At 43.9% G+C, this 16,130-nt stretch overlaps 3 protein-coding genes across 3 annotated transcripts; 2 read left to right on the top strand and 1 right to left on the bottom strand.

The window, feature by feature from the left end:
* Positions 1 to 3,672: 3,672 nt before the first annotated feature.
* On the top strand, positions 3,673 to 4,692 carry EAF02_008206 (uncharacterized protein; the record flags this gene model as incomplete). Its single annotated transcript, XM_038904254.1, has 2 exons — positions 3,673 to 4,472; positions 4,539 to 4,692. 2 exons carry the CDS (start codon positions 3,673 to 3,675, stop codon positions 4,690 to 4,692), a joined length of 954 nt encoding a protein of 317 aa, XP_038755976.1.
* Positions 4,693 to 6,445: 1,753 nt separating this feature from the next.
* Positions 6,446 to 7,712, bottom strand: EAF02_008205 (uncharacterized protein). The gene is made up of 2 exons (XM_038904253.1): positions 7,370 to 7,712; positions 6,446 to 7,257 (listed from the first exon to the last, which is right to left on the bottom strand). Exons 1-2 carry the CDS (start codon positions 7,384 to 7,386, stop codon positions 6,819 to 6,821), a joined length of 456 nt encoding a protein of 151 aa, XP_038755975.1. The 5' UTR covers positions 7,387 to 7,712; the 3' UTR covers positions 6,446 to 6,818.
* Positions 7,713 to 7,928: 216 nt separating this feature from the next.
* Positions 7,929 to 14,013, top strand: EAF02_008204 (uncharacterized protein). Its single transcript, XM_038904252.1, has 2 exons — positions 7,929 to 12,901; positions 12,954 to 14,013. The coding sequence occupies exons 1-2, from the start codon at positions 8,321 to 8,323 to the stop codon at positions 13,155 to 13,157; spliced, it is 4,785 nt and encodes a 1,594-aa protein (XP_038755974.1). The 5' UTR covers positions 7,929 to 8,320; the 3' UTR covers positions 13,158 to 14,013.
* Positions 14,014 to 16,130: the final 2,117 nt, after the last annotated feature.

Genomic DNA, 16,130 nt, shown 5'->3' with positions numbered 1-16,130 from the left:
ATAGCCGTGAATCGATGAGACAACATCGCCAGACCAACTCTCCTCCAAAGCTTAAGCCCTAGGCCTAGAACCCTCCTTTCTCCTCCCTCCTTCTCCCCTCGCAACCAAATCCCCGCGACTCCAGCGGCGCAGCGGCGCAATCACGTTTCAAACCTTCAGACGGAAACCCACACCCCGGAATACGTTTCGAATTCGATCCGATCCGACTCATCTGTATCATGATCCCAGTTCAATTGATTCTATTATAGAATCAACTCATAAACCATGAAGAATTGCGATTAACTTTCAAAGCGTATTTTTCATCTATTGTAGTGTAGTGTATTTTTAATTTTGGGGGTTGAAGAAACATTGGTGATTCAAAGATTTTGGATTACATAATACGAAGATCATCGCGAAGCATTCCTAATTGGGTATTAGGTTACAATACAATACGGTTTGTTTGTGTTCCCGGATATCACATCATGCTGTATATATACACACAGTACATGTTGCGACGTACATACCTATCTAGGTAATACAGACCGGCGAATACAACTCGGCTTATTTTCAAGCCACAATATATCATGTGTGGATGGTTTAGCCCGAAGCCTCGTGATATTTCCGCACAGAGTACGTAACCTACGTGCTACGTTCAGCAGGTACTGTTACCGCTATTTCACTACCTCGAGACTACATGCCATATACCAAGGAGACCAGACAAGGTGGGGTAAGGATACTAGCAGTGGTTTCCGTGATTTTGATGAATGGGATACCGAGTATGGAGTAGTTAGTGGTCAGCTTGGAGTCTTGGGGCCCAGAAGCTGGATGGAAGGATTCTTCCGTGAGCTTATCATTTGGTCATTTGGATGATAAGCATAGTTAGTTGGCCATGTAACGGATAACGGAAGACAAGACTTTCTTGGTTGGTATGAGTCCGAGTTATCCATATAGATGGAGATAATGGGAATTCTGAAGGCGGGAAAGATGGGGTTTGAGCCGTGTGTGTTTGGAGGAGGTAGTGTTTCTAAGGCGATAGCTAGGTATGACAGTACGGATTAGATGTGGAAGGATACACACATTCTGTAGATATTGATCGAGAAAGTACCTAGGTAGAGATACCAATTAGTCTCCCCTCCAATATCATCCTCGTCAATTTTCCAACCTTCACAATTGTCAATTTGCCAACTCGGAAATCACTTACATACATGCATTCAGATCGACAGCGTTAATTATCACTCTACAGCACATCAATCAATCAAGTTGGTCAATCAGCCCCGAACGACAACCCTTGGAAGGCTGCCGATCTATTACCCCAAATCATGAAAATTATTGAAATCTGACACAGGGCCGGCTAGACAGAGTAATTGAGCACACGACTGAGCACACGACTGAGCACACGACTGAGCACACGACTGAGCACACGACTGAGCACACGACTGAGCATACGACTGAGTACGTAGAGTACGTATGCGACCACGAATCTAACGTAGTTTTTTATATTTAAGAAATGATTAGACTTTTAACGTTAACTGGTGGTAGATGCTTGGCATATTTAGTGGTGGCATTGAGGTGGACTGTCGAGTCTTAAGTCTTGACTCGTGAGGCTCAAATGGGGTTAAAATGTAATATGATGTACAGGTGTACCTTTTTGATGGGTCGAAGATAATTAATTGACTTAGATGCTCCTTGAACATCGGCTTTAGCTTTCCCGTTTCCATGTAAGATCTTACATTCACGAATCTACTTGAAACTCCCACATTGGCTGAATATAAAAAGCAAAAAAAAACTTTTCACGTCGTGGCCTCTAACGTTTCAACAAGTCGTACTCAAATCAATTTGCATCCTAGCTTTTCCCGTAGTACAATCTTGCAGCCAAAATACACAAGGGAGCGTTTATCCATCCAATTCATCTGTCGTGCAACGTCCTTATTATCCGAATTGGTATAGAGATGACGCGTACGAAATATTATTTATGATTTGTTGACTCCATGTTCCTTTCCCTTATTAGCGAGTTACATCTCTCTTTTTATCTATCTAGGCTATCTAGGTAATTAATGGGTCTGTGTTTCCGTGACCCCCTGAATAAGTGACGAACTTTGGTCAAGTCAGCCATCGCATGATGAAACTTTTGTGTTTGGAGATGTTGTCTATGAAAATGAGAGAGAGAGGGAGAGAGAGAGGGAGAGAGAGAGGGAGAGAGAGAGGGAGAGAGAGAGGGAGAGAGAGAGGGAGAGAGAGAGGGAGAGAGAGAGGGAGAGAGAGAGGGAGAGAGAGAGGGAGAGAGAGAGGAATGTAGAGAAAGAAAGGACTGTTAGTTGAGATGGTTTTGATGTTATATGTGGCTTATGATCTAAATGGGCTATTAGCTAACAGCTAAAGCAGAGAAGGATTAACACGTATATGGTATTAGCGCCGACAGCTAGCCAAGCCCTGGGCTGACAAGAAAACATGGCATTGGCCTGGTCATGGAACAAGTTATCGGTTACTCGGGCTGAACCTTGTCAAGAGCTTTACAAGGCTTAGAGTTCTATATCCTCATCTCTATCAATACAATCCATATCTACCTAGTAGGCAGATAAGTATGGACATGAATATTTGGACGAGGAACATCTATTGATCTAGGTAATACTTCGTAGAAACAATCACCATGAACTAGTCAGAATGGCATCAAATCTAATCATCTAATCCGCATTGAAAAGATTTCCATCTATTTAAAATAAGCCCTCGTGTATCAAACAGCTTAAGTACTTAAAAAAGCTTGTCTACGTAATCCATCTGAAATATCCTAATTGCACTTGCTTCACTTCGATCACTTGCCGCGTAGAAACTAACCACCGATTGGCTGAACATACTAACATAATCCAATGAATTCTCTAACGCTACCGCGGCTACATGACATTTCATATTGCTTGCATCCCAACCCATCTAATCAATCCATGACCGGGATTCATAATATGTAATAAATCTTCTCGCTATCAACGAGAACTGGAAGGAAAGAAATGGGATAAAGTCCGAAAATTCGTTGTTTAATAGATCAGATACCACCACTCCTTTCCTTTTCTAGATCATGATCAGAGTGAAATGTCCACAAAACTCCTTTCTTCCCCACTCATACTTTTCTGATTCTACGTATTTGGTTTCTTGATTTGTTCTCGTCCTTTTCGTTGCCCTCTATCGCTTCCTCTCTCTCACTCTCTCGCCACTCTCACTGAAATTGGTATCCCCAACCTCCAACGACCGAACGAGTACTTGCGCCGCAACAATTTCATCATCTTGCATTGCTGCATGCATACAACTTTGACACAATACCAAGCTCCTATCGATTCTTACAGCGCTCACCTCCAAAAGGTTTACCTCGTACTTCGCCTCGTGTTCGATTTCATTTGAGTTGTTTCTTGGCTGCTTGGATCTTCTCTTGGCATTATTCGATCTCGGAAGTGAGGCACACGAGCATACTCCTGGCTTATTATATCAAGCACTTTCCCGCTGGTATCCAGCAAGGTATATTTGATTCAGCCATTGAAACCTTTTCTGCTTGAATAATTTGGGGAATTGGGTTAATTGGAAAGCGCGCGATTGTTTTCTGGAAAGCTTGTTTACTTTATTTTTTTCATATTCGCGAGTTTTGTGAAGAATTGAAGGGAGAAGGGAAAGACACAGGCGAAGACCAAAAATTCACTCGAAAATACCACAATGCGCCCTCCAACTTTTCTCGGCGCCTTCGTCACAACATCTATTCTCCTTAACTCATTTACACACGCTTCCTCACGACCAAACGAAGAGCCATCCGCAGCGGTCGAAGAGAGAGAACCCGCTTTCCCACCTAAAGTCAAGACCGAACACCACGACACAAAGTACTTCCACGAGCCAGGTGGAAACGATATATTAGGACATTACGACATACGGTATTTCCAAGGAAACCCAGTCACCTATGAAGAGAAGCAAGATTCTCTTCAATATCTAATTAGATCCTATCTTACCACTTTCCGCGAGAGAAACATCGAGACATGGATTGCGCATGGGACGTTACTAGGTTGGTGGTGGAATGGCAAAATTATGCCATGGGATTGGGATTTGGACACGCAGGTTTCGGCTGCTACGTTGGCTTGGTTGGGAAAGAATATGAACATGACGATGCATAATTATACAGAGAGAGCGGATGATGGGACGACTGTTACGAGAGAATATTTGTTGGATATCAATCCTAATCATGTGGAGAGAGTGAGGGGTGATGGCATGAATGTTATTGATGCGAGATGGATTGATGTGAGGAATGGATTGTTCATTGATATCACTGGACTTGCAGAAGTAAACCCTAGTACACAGCCTGGAATCTGGAGCTGTAAGAATTATCATCGTTACAGAACGAGAGATATCTATCCATTAAGAGAGACCGAGTTTGAGGGCGTGCCAGCTCTTGTACCATATAGTTTTGATAGGGTACTTACGGATGAGTATAGTCCGAGAGCTCTAACCAAGACTTTACATGAGGGGTAAGTTTTTTTTTCCTTTCATCCCATCCTCAATATACCCAAAGTACAAAACTAACATCCCAAAAGCCACAGATGGAACCCCGAACAAAAAGAATGGATTCCCGAACCCCAAATTAATATCCACGAAAGCCGAGATGAAAGCCACCCACACATGCCTCGAAGTGTCCAATCTAGTGGTAGTCGCAAGGCGGGATTGAGAAATCTTTTGAACGTTTTGTGATTCTGGCGGGACTTTTCGTTCTATGAATGATTTTTCGGAATCGTAAAACCAGGAGGAGAGGTCTATGAAAAAAGAAGGGGGGAGAAAGAATAAAGATAGACAGAGGAAGGAATTGCAGATGAGAAAATGATACCCACACAACCTTTGAACATACAGCATAGTCAACAACATCACGCGAGCACATACTGGCGTTGGCATTTTCAAAATCAAGCGAAATGGAGTACTGAGTACCTGCAGGGCATGAATGCAAAGGGCATTTTAATAGGCGTATTGGAGTGCGATTCGTCTTTTTCTGTGGATGATTTTTTGTTGTTGTATATATAGGTACCTATTGCAACCTGGTCGATAAGATGAGGGGAGAGTGTATATCAGATGAGATGATACGAGACGAGATGAGATAAGATGAGCGAAGACACATAGTCACTCCCAGTGCGGGATTTTGTGGATACCTCGGGATGCAAAAGTCATACTGGCCAATTCTTTTTATACGAACGGCTAGATAGATGGAACCGGCGATGGAAATAATAGGTTGGAAGAGAAGAAAGACATGAGATTCGTGGAGTTCTCTGTCGAGCTGGAATAAACGCAGGGGAGGAAAGACGGGGTCGATTATCGGGAGACCGTGTCTCTTGGGTTGTATGTGTGGAGAGGAGAATTGGAGTGGATGGTGCATATATATGGATCGTATATGGATATTTAGATATATTGTATACAGATCAGATTACAATGGATCGAATCAGATTTTCTGAAGCAGATTAACGTGTGCAGTAACTTTGGGTTAATATAATGGATGCTGTGATTGATTTGATAGAAATATCAGTGAGTGATATAAATAAGAGTAGCTGAGGATGTCGGTTGGAGACTACCTCAAGTGTATGTTACAGTATGTATGTATGTGGACGGTATCTACAATCCACTGGTCGACATGGCATCTGTACCAGGAGATTAATAGTCAACTACTGGTTAGCAGAAGCAGATCTATCTGATAGTCAATGAGAAGGCGTAGGTTTTTACATGTGAAGATGGATGGAGATAGATTTGAGGCGGGAGGGAAGTGATGTTGTGTTGAGTATTAGGTTGGGATTGAGGTGATGTGTATAGATGGATTTGGAGAGGGAAGGGAGGGGAGGGGTGTGTGATGGGTCGCTTGGGTATGATGGGTGTGGTTTGGGGATTATGGTTTGTGGGGTTTGGATTGGCTGGGATGTTGGAGTGTGGATGGGGAGTATGGATGACGAGTATGGAGTGATGGAGTTGAAAAGGGGAAGAAGCGTGGAAGCGAGAAGGGGCTGAGGTATATTGTTGTAAGCATGGATTTTGGGTTGTGATAAGGGGGAGAATAAGAAGGGGTTTGAGAAGGAAAGGTATATGGGGATAGGTGAGATTAGGGGTTGATGTGTGAGGTGCGATGTTTAGTGGGAGAATGTATCTAAAGTTTTATGTATAATGAGATAAGTTGAGATGATGTGAGGGGGCAAGATAGGTGAGAAGGAGGGGACGGAAGTGGGGATACGGTGGGAATAGGATGGAAGAAAGAGGAGAGAGAAAGGGAAGAAAGAGAAGAAAGAGGAGAGGGAGAGGTGGAGTGCTGAGTGGGGCGTAGATGAGAAAGGGAAGAAAGAGGAGAAAAGGGAAGCTTTAAAGAGTGGATGGATGGTAGGAGCTGATGTTTCTACATATAGTGCTTGGGCATAAGGACGGAGAACGGGGCAAAATAGAAATGTTTGGTGTAGAGAATTGAGGGGGAGAGATACTGTTGAATGTGGATAGTATCAAGAAATGATTGGCATACTGACGTAGTGGTGTTATATGACTTGTCGAAAGAATTTGCAATCTCAACATACGCTTGTACAAGACGCCTACGAATCAAATATAAGTATACACAAGTTACCAACACCTCGCTCCGATGACCTATGCTAAATAATCCGAATCCCAAAATGTAAACCGAACCAATTCCATCCTCATGTCAGACTCACAAGAGTTTTCTTTCCCGTGATAATACCGCTATATTTCCTTCCCGCGACTCCTTAAAGTATTGTGAATATGAACAGTCTAGTTTTCATTATACTTTCGAACATTATGTTACCATCCTCTCCCTTTATATTCCAGTGAACAAGTTGGAGACATCAGAGCCTGATATACACATCCACACAATCCAACCTCCACTCTCTCTTCCCCAATAAATTTCTCAGCCATTCGACTCCGATACCAGTCCATTCTTTGCTGGCCAAACTCTTCTTCGCATCTTCTAGCGCTGTGCCTGCTAATGCTATTGCGGTCTTATTGAAAGCACCGGCGTACATTAAAACATTGTCTATAGTTTCGTTTGAGAGGGCTGTTTGATTGTTTATTTCTGCGGATGAATATGATGAGGAACGAGGTAAGAACCAGTTACTACTGAAGTCGAAGAAACAGTGATCGGCCCAGTGACAGGAGGAGGCGAAGAGGATGAGCAGGAGAATTGAACAGTAAACGCAGGGTCGGTTGAGAAAGTAGGTGCAGATGAAGAAGAGGAAGATGAAGATTGGAGATGCATTTGTGGGAATGAAGAGGAGGGGAAGCCAACTATTTCACGAGAGTTAGTTTTGTTGATAAAAGAATCATCTAGATATCCATTGATATTGTATTTGTTGATTTAGACTCGCCCCAAATGGGATTGTATGAGTTCAAGGCGTACCTTCTAAGACAAAACATTGTGACAGGACTTTAAATACGCAGTGAGATTTTGAACAACTGGGACCAAGGGTCGTAATTGTATGAAATTATGCGATCATCCGTTGAGGGCATGCAATGGCCCTTGGAATATGCAAACAGAATGTGATAAAGAATCACAGTATGTACCAAGTACTTAGTGCGATCGACAGGGGAAGGGTGGGGTCCTCTCCCGTTGGTGTATTGTGCGATGTGAAAAGGAAGATCCTCCTGTAATACTCGATAGTATGACTATAGCGATATCTTTGAAATTGTAACGATTGGATTTGTTCAGTATATGAGAATTTGTATTCATGACGGTATACAAGTAGATCTCCTCGCACGATAAAATAAGATGGATTAACAATTGGTTGGTTTAGATAAGCGAACGATCCTTGACGCACCAGCGTCTATCATCCAATTATATCACCGAAACCACAACTTTATACGCGGGAAGAGCCAGGATATAGTCCAAGCTTCACTATCAATTATTTCCAAGGTTACCTACTTTACGCGCTCTTTAACTCACAAATTCGCCTCACACCTGATCCGATCCTTCCTCACCTTTATCAAACAAAACTCTACATACCTACCTCTCTAACTCTACCTCCACCCTTACCTTTACCCTCACCCGTAACCTCACATCTTCAACCCAAAATCTCTTCCATAACTTACATCAACAAATCCTTCATTTGGTACTTCAACCTCGAAGCTTTCAATACCTTTGTTATTGAGGACAGTTTCTGCCTTGTCTCTATTTACAAGATTAGAGCTGTTGTCGATCGCTGAAAAAAAGTTATCGGCTATCTTCTTTTTCATCTTTGTTTCTTCAACAAATTCTTTCGTTACATACTCAAAACTTTCTTCTCGATATTGATCGATTCAATTTAATTTTCATTCAAAATATTACGCCTTGAGCGCGCTTCATCTTTTCAAAATGTCTGGATATCCGACAGGTTCTGGTGGTAATGATGGCCGTGGTTTGGATTCTCTATTTGCTCAGCTCCGACAACAGCAAAATCAATCGCAGCAACCGCAGCAGCAGGCTGCTCCTGTTCATTTAGAGCCAAGTTATAATTATTACAACAACAATAATCACAATAACAGCGGCTTCTTTGGTCAAAATCAACAATTGCCTCCTCATTATCAACAACCTTCTGTTTCCTCGCCACTTCCCACCCCTCCTGTACATGGTCAACAACCTCATCATAGTTCTTCTATCATGAGTCCTGTTGATACCCCACATGCAGAACCCCGTCTTGCCAACCCAGTTGGTACCTCAACCAACGATAATCGTACTTCAAGCTTACTTAACCTGCTGAAGTTCAGCCAACCTTCTGCTAGCAAGTCAAATCATCAAGCAGCACCGATCGGCACACCACTTCCTCCATCTCGCGAGTCGTCCATGAGCTTCGGTGGAAACTCCGATGTTCTTGGTCAAGTCAGCGCTGGTAATCGTGGTGGTCAAGATCTTCTCGCTGCACTCATGGGAGGAGCACAACAGAAGCCAGTTTCTACCCCGCAAATGACTCAAACAAGTCCGCAATTTGCCAATGCTTCCCAACCCCAGTCGAGCTTTGCAGCTGCGACTTCTCCACCTGCCGATACGCAGGCTTATCTCCTTCGTCTTCTCAATCAACCAAAGCCACCTCAAACTGGCAATGAATCTCCACATTTGAATACTGAGAAGGCATTGTCACCTCAAAGCAAAGCAAACAGCTCTTTGGACGATGTTGGTGATTTGGCACAAACTCTGGAAGACACGAAGATTGACATGGACATGAGTATGATGGGATCTTCCGCTTTCGAGGGCAAGATTGATAGACCTCTTAGCAAGGAAAATATCACTCCTCAGCCAAGAAACAACCAGGGATTGTTCACCTACGTTAATCCTTTCGAGGAATTGGCAGCCTCGTCTCCACGTAATCGCACTCCGAAGGCAACCGCGGGTGGTCCATCAAGTTCAAACATTCCTGCACCTGCTTTCCAGATCTTGAAGCGACAAGATTCAACTGACAACAAGCGCAAGATGGACGAGAGAAGCAGCAATGATAGTCCTGGCCAGGTTTTCTCTAAGCGTAAGCTTGGATCTCCTGCTGTATCCTCTGGGCCACCTACACCACTCCCTGATGGGCGTACTCAATTGGAGGCTTTGATTGGAATCGGTGCCCCAAGCCCAGCTTCAGCTTCCAATGGCAAGGGCAAGGAAACTGTTAGCCATGCTCTTGAAGAAGTCGGTGATGTAGTTGATAACCAAGTGCAAGAAGCTTTAGCTCGTGCCGAACAGGAGGCAACTACTGCTGAAATTGAGAAGGACTTGCGGAGCATGCTTGCTGCTGAAACCGAGACACAGTTCGAGGATCGTGCACAAGTCGCTGCTACAGCTATCAAGAAGGTGCTTGACAAGGACGACACTGTTCTTGATGATTTGCCTACTCCAATTGCTAATGAAGTCAAAGAAATCATTGACGACGCTGCTAATGGCCACATTGCAGACAGCTGGGAGAGTGCAGATGCTGCCGAGGATGCTCCACCAAATTATGATGAAACTGTCGTAAAGGTATTCAACTTTCCCATGAAACCATGGACTTCAATCACTATCAAAAACAGTGAAGAAGGTCGTCCTAGTTTCCGTGACGAAATCATTATGGATATCGCTCGTCTCAAGAAAGAGTTTGATCAAATCGATCGCACTCTAGTCACTGCCTCCTCAAACTTTATTGTTTATGGCATGTCAAAGAACGGAGGCATTCGTATCATTAGACAAGCTGATGGCAAGGACTCTCGACTTTTCACCGAGACACACGATCGTATCTTCAATGTTTCTACATCTAGTGCTCCAGCGGATCTCAAGGAAACTATCATCGGTACCGGTATTAGTGGCACTGTTTACTGGGCTATTGTTAAAGACGGCGAAGGGGACTTTATCGAGGAAAACCATCCTGAAATGCATGGCTTTGCTCTTCCTCCTATCCAAACTCCAGACAATGAGTCAGCCGGCGGTGTACTTAAGACCAGAGCTAGAAAGAGCTCAAATCATCCCGAATTTTTCGCCGTTGGACGCGGAAAGTCCATTCAAATCATCTATCCATCTGTCATCATGAAGAACTCCTTCCTGAAAAATGGAAAAGAGCGCATCGTTGATACAGATAGCTACCTCGCCCACCGATCTCTCAAGGTCAACACCGGTAAGGCAGGCAAAGACTTCACATTTAGTGAGGATGACACAACCATTGTTTCACTTGACAAGGCTGGACGAGTCAAGTTCTGGGATATTCGCCCTCTTACTCAGATTCCAGAAGATGAACTCCATCAAAAGGCTCCTCCCTTCGAGATCAAAGAACCACTTACGACTCTCATCACAACTCCCGCAACTGAAAAATCATGGCCTACTTCGGTCTTGTTTGTTGATAAGCTTCGCCCTTATCAAAAGGGTGGTCCATTGCGCTACATGATTGTTGGTATGAAGCAAAACCATACTTTACAGTTGTGGGATCTTGCTCTGGGTAAGCCTGTTCAGGAGATCCACTTACCTCACAGCAAAGAATCCGATGCCGTTTGTAGCGTCTTGTACCACCCAGCAACTGGTGTTATTGTGGTCGGACATCCTACACGAAATTCAATCTATTTCCTCCACCTTTCTGCTCCTAAATACAACCTTCCACGCGCTGTTACCCAAGCTGAATACGTTGAGAAGCTTGCAGCCAATGACTCCAGTGTTTCTAAGCCAGATTCTACTGCTGTTGTCAGTGGCATGAGAGAATATTCATTCGCCAGCAAAGGTAATCTTAGAAGCTTGGACATCTTACAGAATCCTGCTTCCCCACCTGCTCGTGGAGAACCAATTACTCTGTTTGAGTTGTATGCCATGCACTCGAAGGGTGTAACTTGCCTCACCATCAAGCAAGCCGATCTAGGTTGGGACGTCAATAATAAGTGCATCTCTGCAGTTGTGGCTGATAGAGTTGGAGCTGTTACTATCGATACATTGAAGGAAATCGGTACCGCGCCAATTGCATCTGAGTCAGGCGAAACAGCACCAGAGCCTTCACCTGCGCCAGTCCCTACTCCTACTAGGATTATTCAACGCCCAGCTGCCAAGGACAGCTCTCCTAAGGAAACGAAGAAGGTTGCGCAGACTGAGCCATCTTCTTCAATGCCCAAGGCTGAAGAGAAGGCCGAGAAAAAGGAAGCTCCGGTCGCACTTGCCAACGGCAGTATAGCCGGCGCTAGCGGAACTGAAAATAAAGCCGAAAAGAAGAAGCGACGAAAGGCCAACTCCAATTCCGAATCTTTATCAAATTCCTCTCAAACCAAAAACATCGCAACAGAGAATAATTTAGCTTCTAGAAACAACAGTACTTCTCGCGCAAATATGAATACTATCCCAGATGTTGGCAGCTCTTCAAGCTTGTCAGCACCTGGTTTGACGGATGAAGTTCTCAAGGAGATTGAAGGTCGCGTTTCTGGAGAAGTGAAAAAATTGCTCAATGATTCCTTTAACACTTTGGATCAAAGAATCAAGGATGACAGACGCACCCAAACTGCCGTCGCCGATGCCAAGCAGGATGCTGTCCTTCGTCTTGTCTCTAGCACTCTTACTGGCAATATGGAAGAATCATTGAAGCGCATTGTCAATGGCGCTTTGGAAAATTCTATTGTTCCTTCCATCGAAAACATCACCTTGAAGACCGTGGATCAACGAGTTGCTCCGGCTATTGTTAGTCACTTGAATCAAACCTTGCCAAGAGAATTGCAAAAGGTCCTTCCAGATGCTGTCAACAAGGTCATGCAACAACCTCAACTTTTGAAGCTGATGTCAGAAACCTTGGCAAAGAGTGTTTCCTTCTCTTTCGAAGAGCAATTTGCTACTCTCTTGAACAACAGCATCACTCCCGCTTTTACCCAATTGGCCGTCAACACTTCTCAGCGTGTCGCAGCTGATGTTCATCGCCAAGCACAAGAGCAGATTGGTAACATTGAACGTCAACGACATGCCGATAGCCTTAAGATCGAACAATTGACTCAACTTGTCCACGGCTTGACTGAGACCATTTCATCCATGGCTGCTGCACAATCTGACTTCCAAGCTCAATTCTTGCGTGTTCAACAGAGAGATAGACAGGGTTCATCTCACCGTGCTAGCCCTGGAATAGGTCACAACTCCAGCAGACCTTCTGTTTCCTCAGCACTCGCAGCTCCTCCTGTTGTCGAGGAGAAGTCGCCACAGGAGCTTGAGTATGAGGAGATGTTCAAGCACATTCAAGCCCCTATGCAAGAGGGTAGATTCGAAGATGCTGTTGTCCGTTGGTTGCAAACTGGTAGAGAGCAAGAGTTCTTTGCAAGATACTTCTGCAGATTCTCTCCAAAGTTCATCACTGAGCTCAGCCCACTTTTGCTCCTCAGCCTCGGCGCTATCATCACCATTGAGTTGACTGATGATCTTATGAATCAGCGTCTTGCCTGGACCGAAACCATCTTGAATTCCTTCCAGATCAAGATGGTCAGTGGATATCTTGTAAGTTTCATGTACTTCTTTGATATTTATTGTATACTAATATTATTTGTAGGATGATCAAGTCGCCGATCTGGTTCCTAAGATCATGAACATTTATATTCAACGCCTCGAACATCTCTTTATGCGTATTACCAACGTTGCTCCTGCCGACCCCCTCCTCAAGCAACTTTCTCAGATGGTTTCCACTGCCAATCGCATTTTGGAGCTCTATCGTGAGCAACCATCTTCTCGCCACATGGCCGGCTTTTCTCAATAAGAGCGTCCGCGGCATTACGAATAATCATTTTATACACACTCCAGACATCTTTTTTTGAGGGGTGGCCAGTTTGCGGAGGAGGTTTCCTAAATTTCCAGCAGCTGCGCCAAATCTCTTCATTGAGACATTTCTAGTTCTTTATTATGCTTATTACTAAACCAAATATCGAACACTGTTACGGCCTTTTCGCAAATAGCATTGGCTCTCGAGATACTGGAATGTTCTCAGCCTTGCTATCCATCAATTCTTTTTCTGCGGACCTTCCGGCTTTATGTTCACATGTCATTTTCAAAAATTTCTTTTTCTTGACTTTCTTTCAACTTATTTTTTGTGCCAATACCAGCGAACAAAATCGCGTTTCTGCCTATGTTTTCTACTACCTACATTTTCAGGCGCATGAGCGACATACAAAACACTATCTGGTTATGAAAACTTCATACTTCGGTCGGTAGGGGGAGCTATTGGTTGGCTCGGGTCGCTGAAAAGGGTTCTCTAATGGCTGTTCTGATCTTACGATATGATACCATCTGGGGATTTCATGGGACTTTCTTTTTCTTTTTCCCGAACAATATCTGATATGGATGTGGATGGGGGAGGGAAATGGACGATTATTATGGAATGAATGAATGGATGGGTGGATTTTCATGCGACCCTGGCTCACCTCAGCCTGGATTTCGCTTGGTCTTCGATTAAATCTGAAGACACTTGCGAGCTATACCCTTGACGCCCTGGAATGAAATGATTGTGGTGGAGCTTCATTTGTGTGTATTTTAGACTCGGGGAACTTCTTTAAAGAAGACTTCGAGAAAAGACATGATTATTGGGCTAGTGAATACTATTCATTGCATTTATTACATACTTGTGCATCTTCATGTAACGTGAATGGGGTGACTGTGTGCTGTAATTTGATCAGCATCGAGTGTTGCATAGACTTCAGTGGGTGATGTGGAGGTAGATTAAACACGAGTGATGAGGTGCAGATGTGAGGAGCGTAGGTCATTTACCAGAGAGGTACAGAGAAGTATTTCCCAGGCGGCGCTCGTAAGATGATTGGATTCTGATAGGCTACTTGAATGCCAGCTGGAGACAACATCTTATCGTAGAAGTCCATTTTGCGAGTTTGTTGACAATATTACCAAGTGGATGAAAATTGTCTTTAGCTGCTATGACACCACTGGAATTCCCGAAAATATACTGTTTCTTGAGGCGAATATCATGACTTCCTAGAGGCACTTGCTCTGAAAGGGCTCATCACTGAAAGATGCTCATATAGGTAGGGTAGATACCTGCTATCACATGGTAAACAGGCTTCGCTTACCACGCTGCAGAATTGTTATTTCAAAGATTGGAGAGTGAAAAAGCGGCTTAGGTGGACTTTTGGGCTGAATTGGGCATTTGTGAGAGCCAGTTACCCGATCCGCCTACGAAATATTGTAAGTTAAGTACAGTTTAGTTGATGCGGTGATGAATTTAATAATGCTAGACTTTCCTTTGGGCCTTGGCTGTTTCTGGTCCAATAATATATAAACCTAACCTAATCAGCCAATTTAGAACACTGGGCTTGCCGATTATTCCTCTTAGCTAGTTAGACCAGGCCACGGATCAACTGATGGTAATCGTGCTAATCGTGCGTGTTAACCGATAGGGCGTAGACTATTAGATCAAGGATATTGCGATGATCCTTTGTGGAAAGGGAGAAGGAAATGTGTAGTCAACAACCCCTTTTTCAAAATATTGGCACTCAACCCTGGGATTACATGAAACATACCACAAACAACTTCCCCCTGTCCTAAGTATTTTAGAACCTGCCTACCATTCCCCGAGCGAACAAATCCCGCACGTGTATCATCCCGTAAAAATCTCTAGTTACATCGCTCGCCAAGTTCCAACCGACTCATCAACTCGGAATGATTATCGGAGTCTTTCATCCGATGGTCGCGACCGAATTATCTTGGTTGAAGAAGAGATTCCGGAAGAAATGAGTATCATACAATTGGACGCCGCATTCTTGGCATCATGTATCAGATATCGAGCTGGTATAAGTGCTGACTGGGTGGGGCATCGAAATGTCTCCCTTTCCAGGAGAGGAAGTTAACAATGTGCCTAGGTGGAGAAAGGTTACGCAAGGAGAGGGAAGATACTTTGCGGGAGATATCGCAAGAAACCTGCAAATTTCCGATGAGACCATTTTCATCCTTATTCCAACTCCTTTTCCCCACCCAAATCCACGAAATCTACCTTTCCTCCACCCAAAAAGCGACTCCAGAACTTCGCCCGCTCCCTAGCCGCATCTAGACCACAATCTCACCCCAATCTACCCCACAACCCCACACTCATCGCGATCCGAACCCAGACCGGAAGACTGATCCCCAACATAGCACCAAAATCAATGCTTTTCCTTCCCGCACTGCCCTTGATCTTCCTCTCAATTCTGACGTCCCACGCCTTCTAATACCACCATGCCCCCCTCCTGTTCCCACAAAAACTCCGCTTCTCTCCACTTCTTGATCGAAAGGGGATGGAAGGGTACAGAGAGGTGTCTTTGTTGCACATCGCATTTTGTGGGCCGTGACACTTGTGTTGATTATGGCTTGCTTCGGGGGTTGGCTGGGGCTGAAGGGCTGAGATGTGGTGAGGGGGTTGAGGGGGTTGAGTTTATTGTTTCGATAGGGGTTCAGACGCTCTCGGCATATGTGGTGTATCTTTGTATTTTTGTTCATGTTTTTATTTCTTTTATTTATTTGTGACAAGAAGAGGTTTAATGTTTAAATCCGTATCGATTTGAATAAAAGACTTAAGAAAAGTATTCTTGAGTTTTTCTTTTTCTTAGAATGTTAGAAGGTAAGAAGATTTTCTATTATCGCTGAAGAAAATATTATACTATCAAAAGTTGTGAGATTATTCCACATGTATCTTTTTGGTAGTAACTAATGATACTTTGCCTTTTCAACAAACTAACATTCAATGTCCTAA

This window comes from Botrytis sinoallii, assembly GCF_014898435.1.
Source record: "Botrytis sinoallii strain Bc 23 chromosome Unknown BSIN_015, whole genome shotgun sequence".
Classification (NCBI taxonomy): Eukaryota; Fungi; Ascomycota; class Leotiomycetes; order Helotiales; family Sclerotiniaceae; genus Botrytis; species Botrytis sinoallii.
The sequence above is the reverse complement of the archived record's forward strand: the minus strand, read 5'-3'. Positions and strand labels throughout refer to the sequence as shown.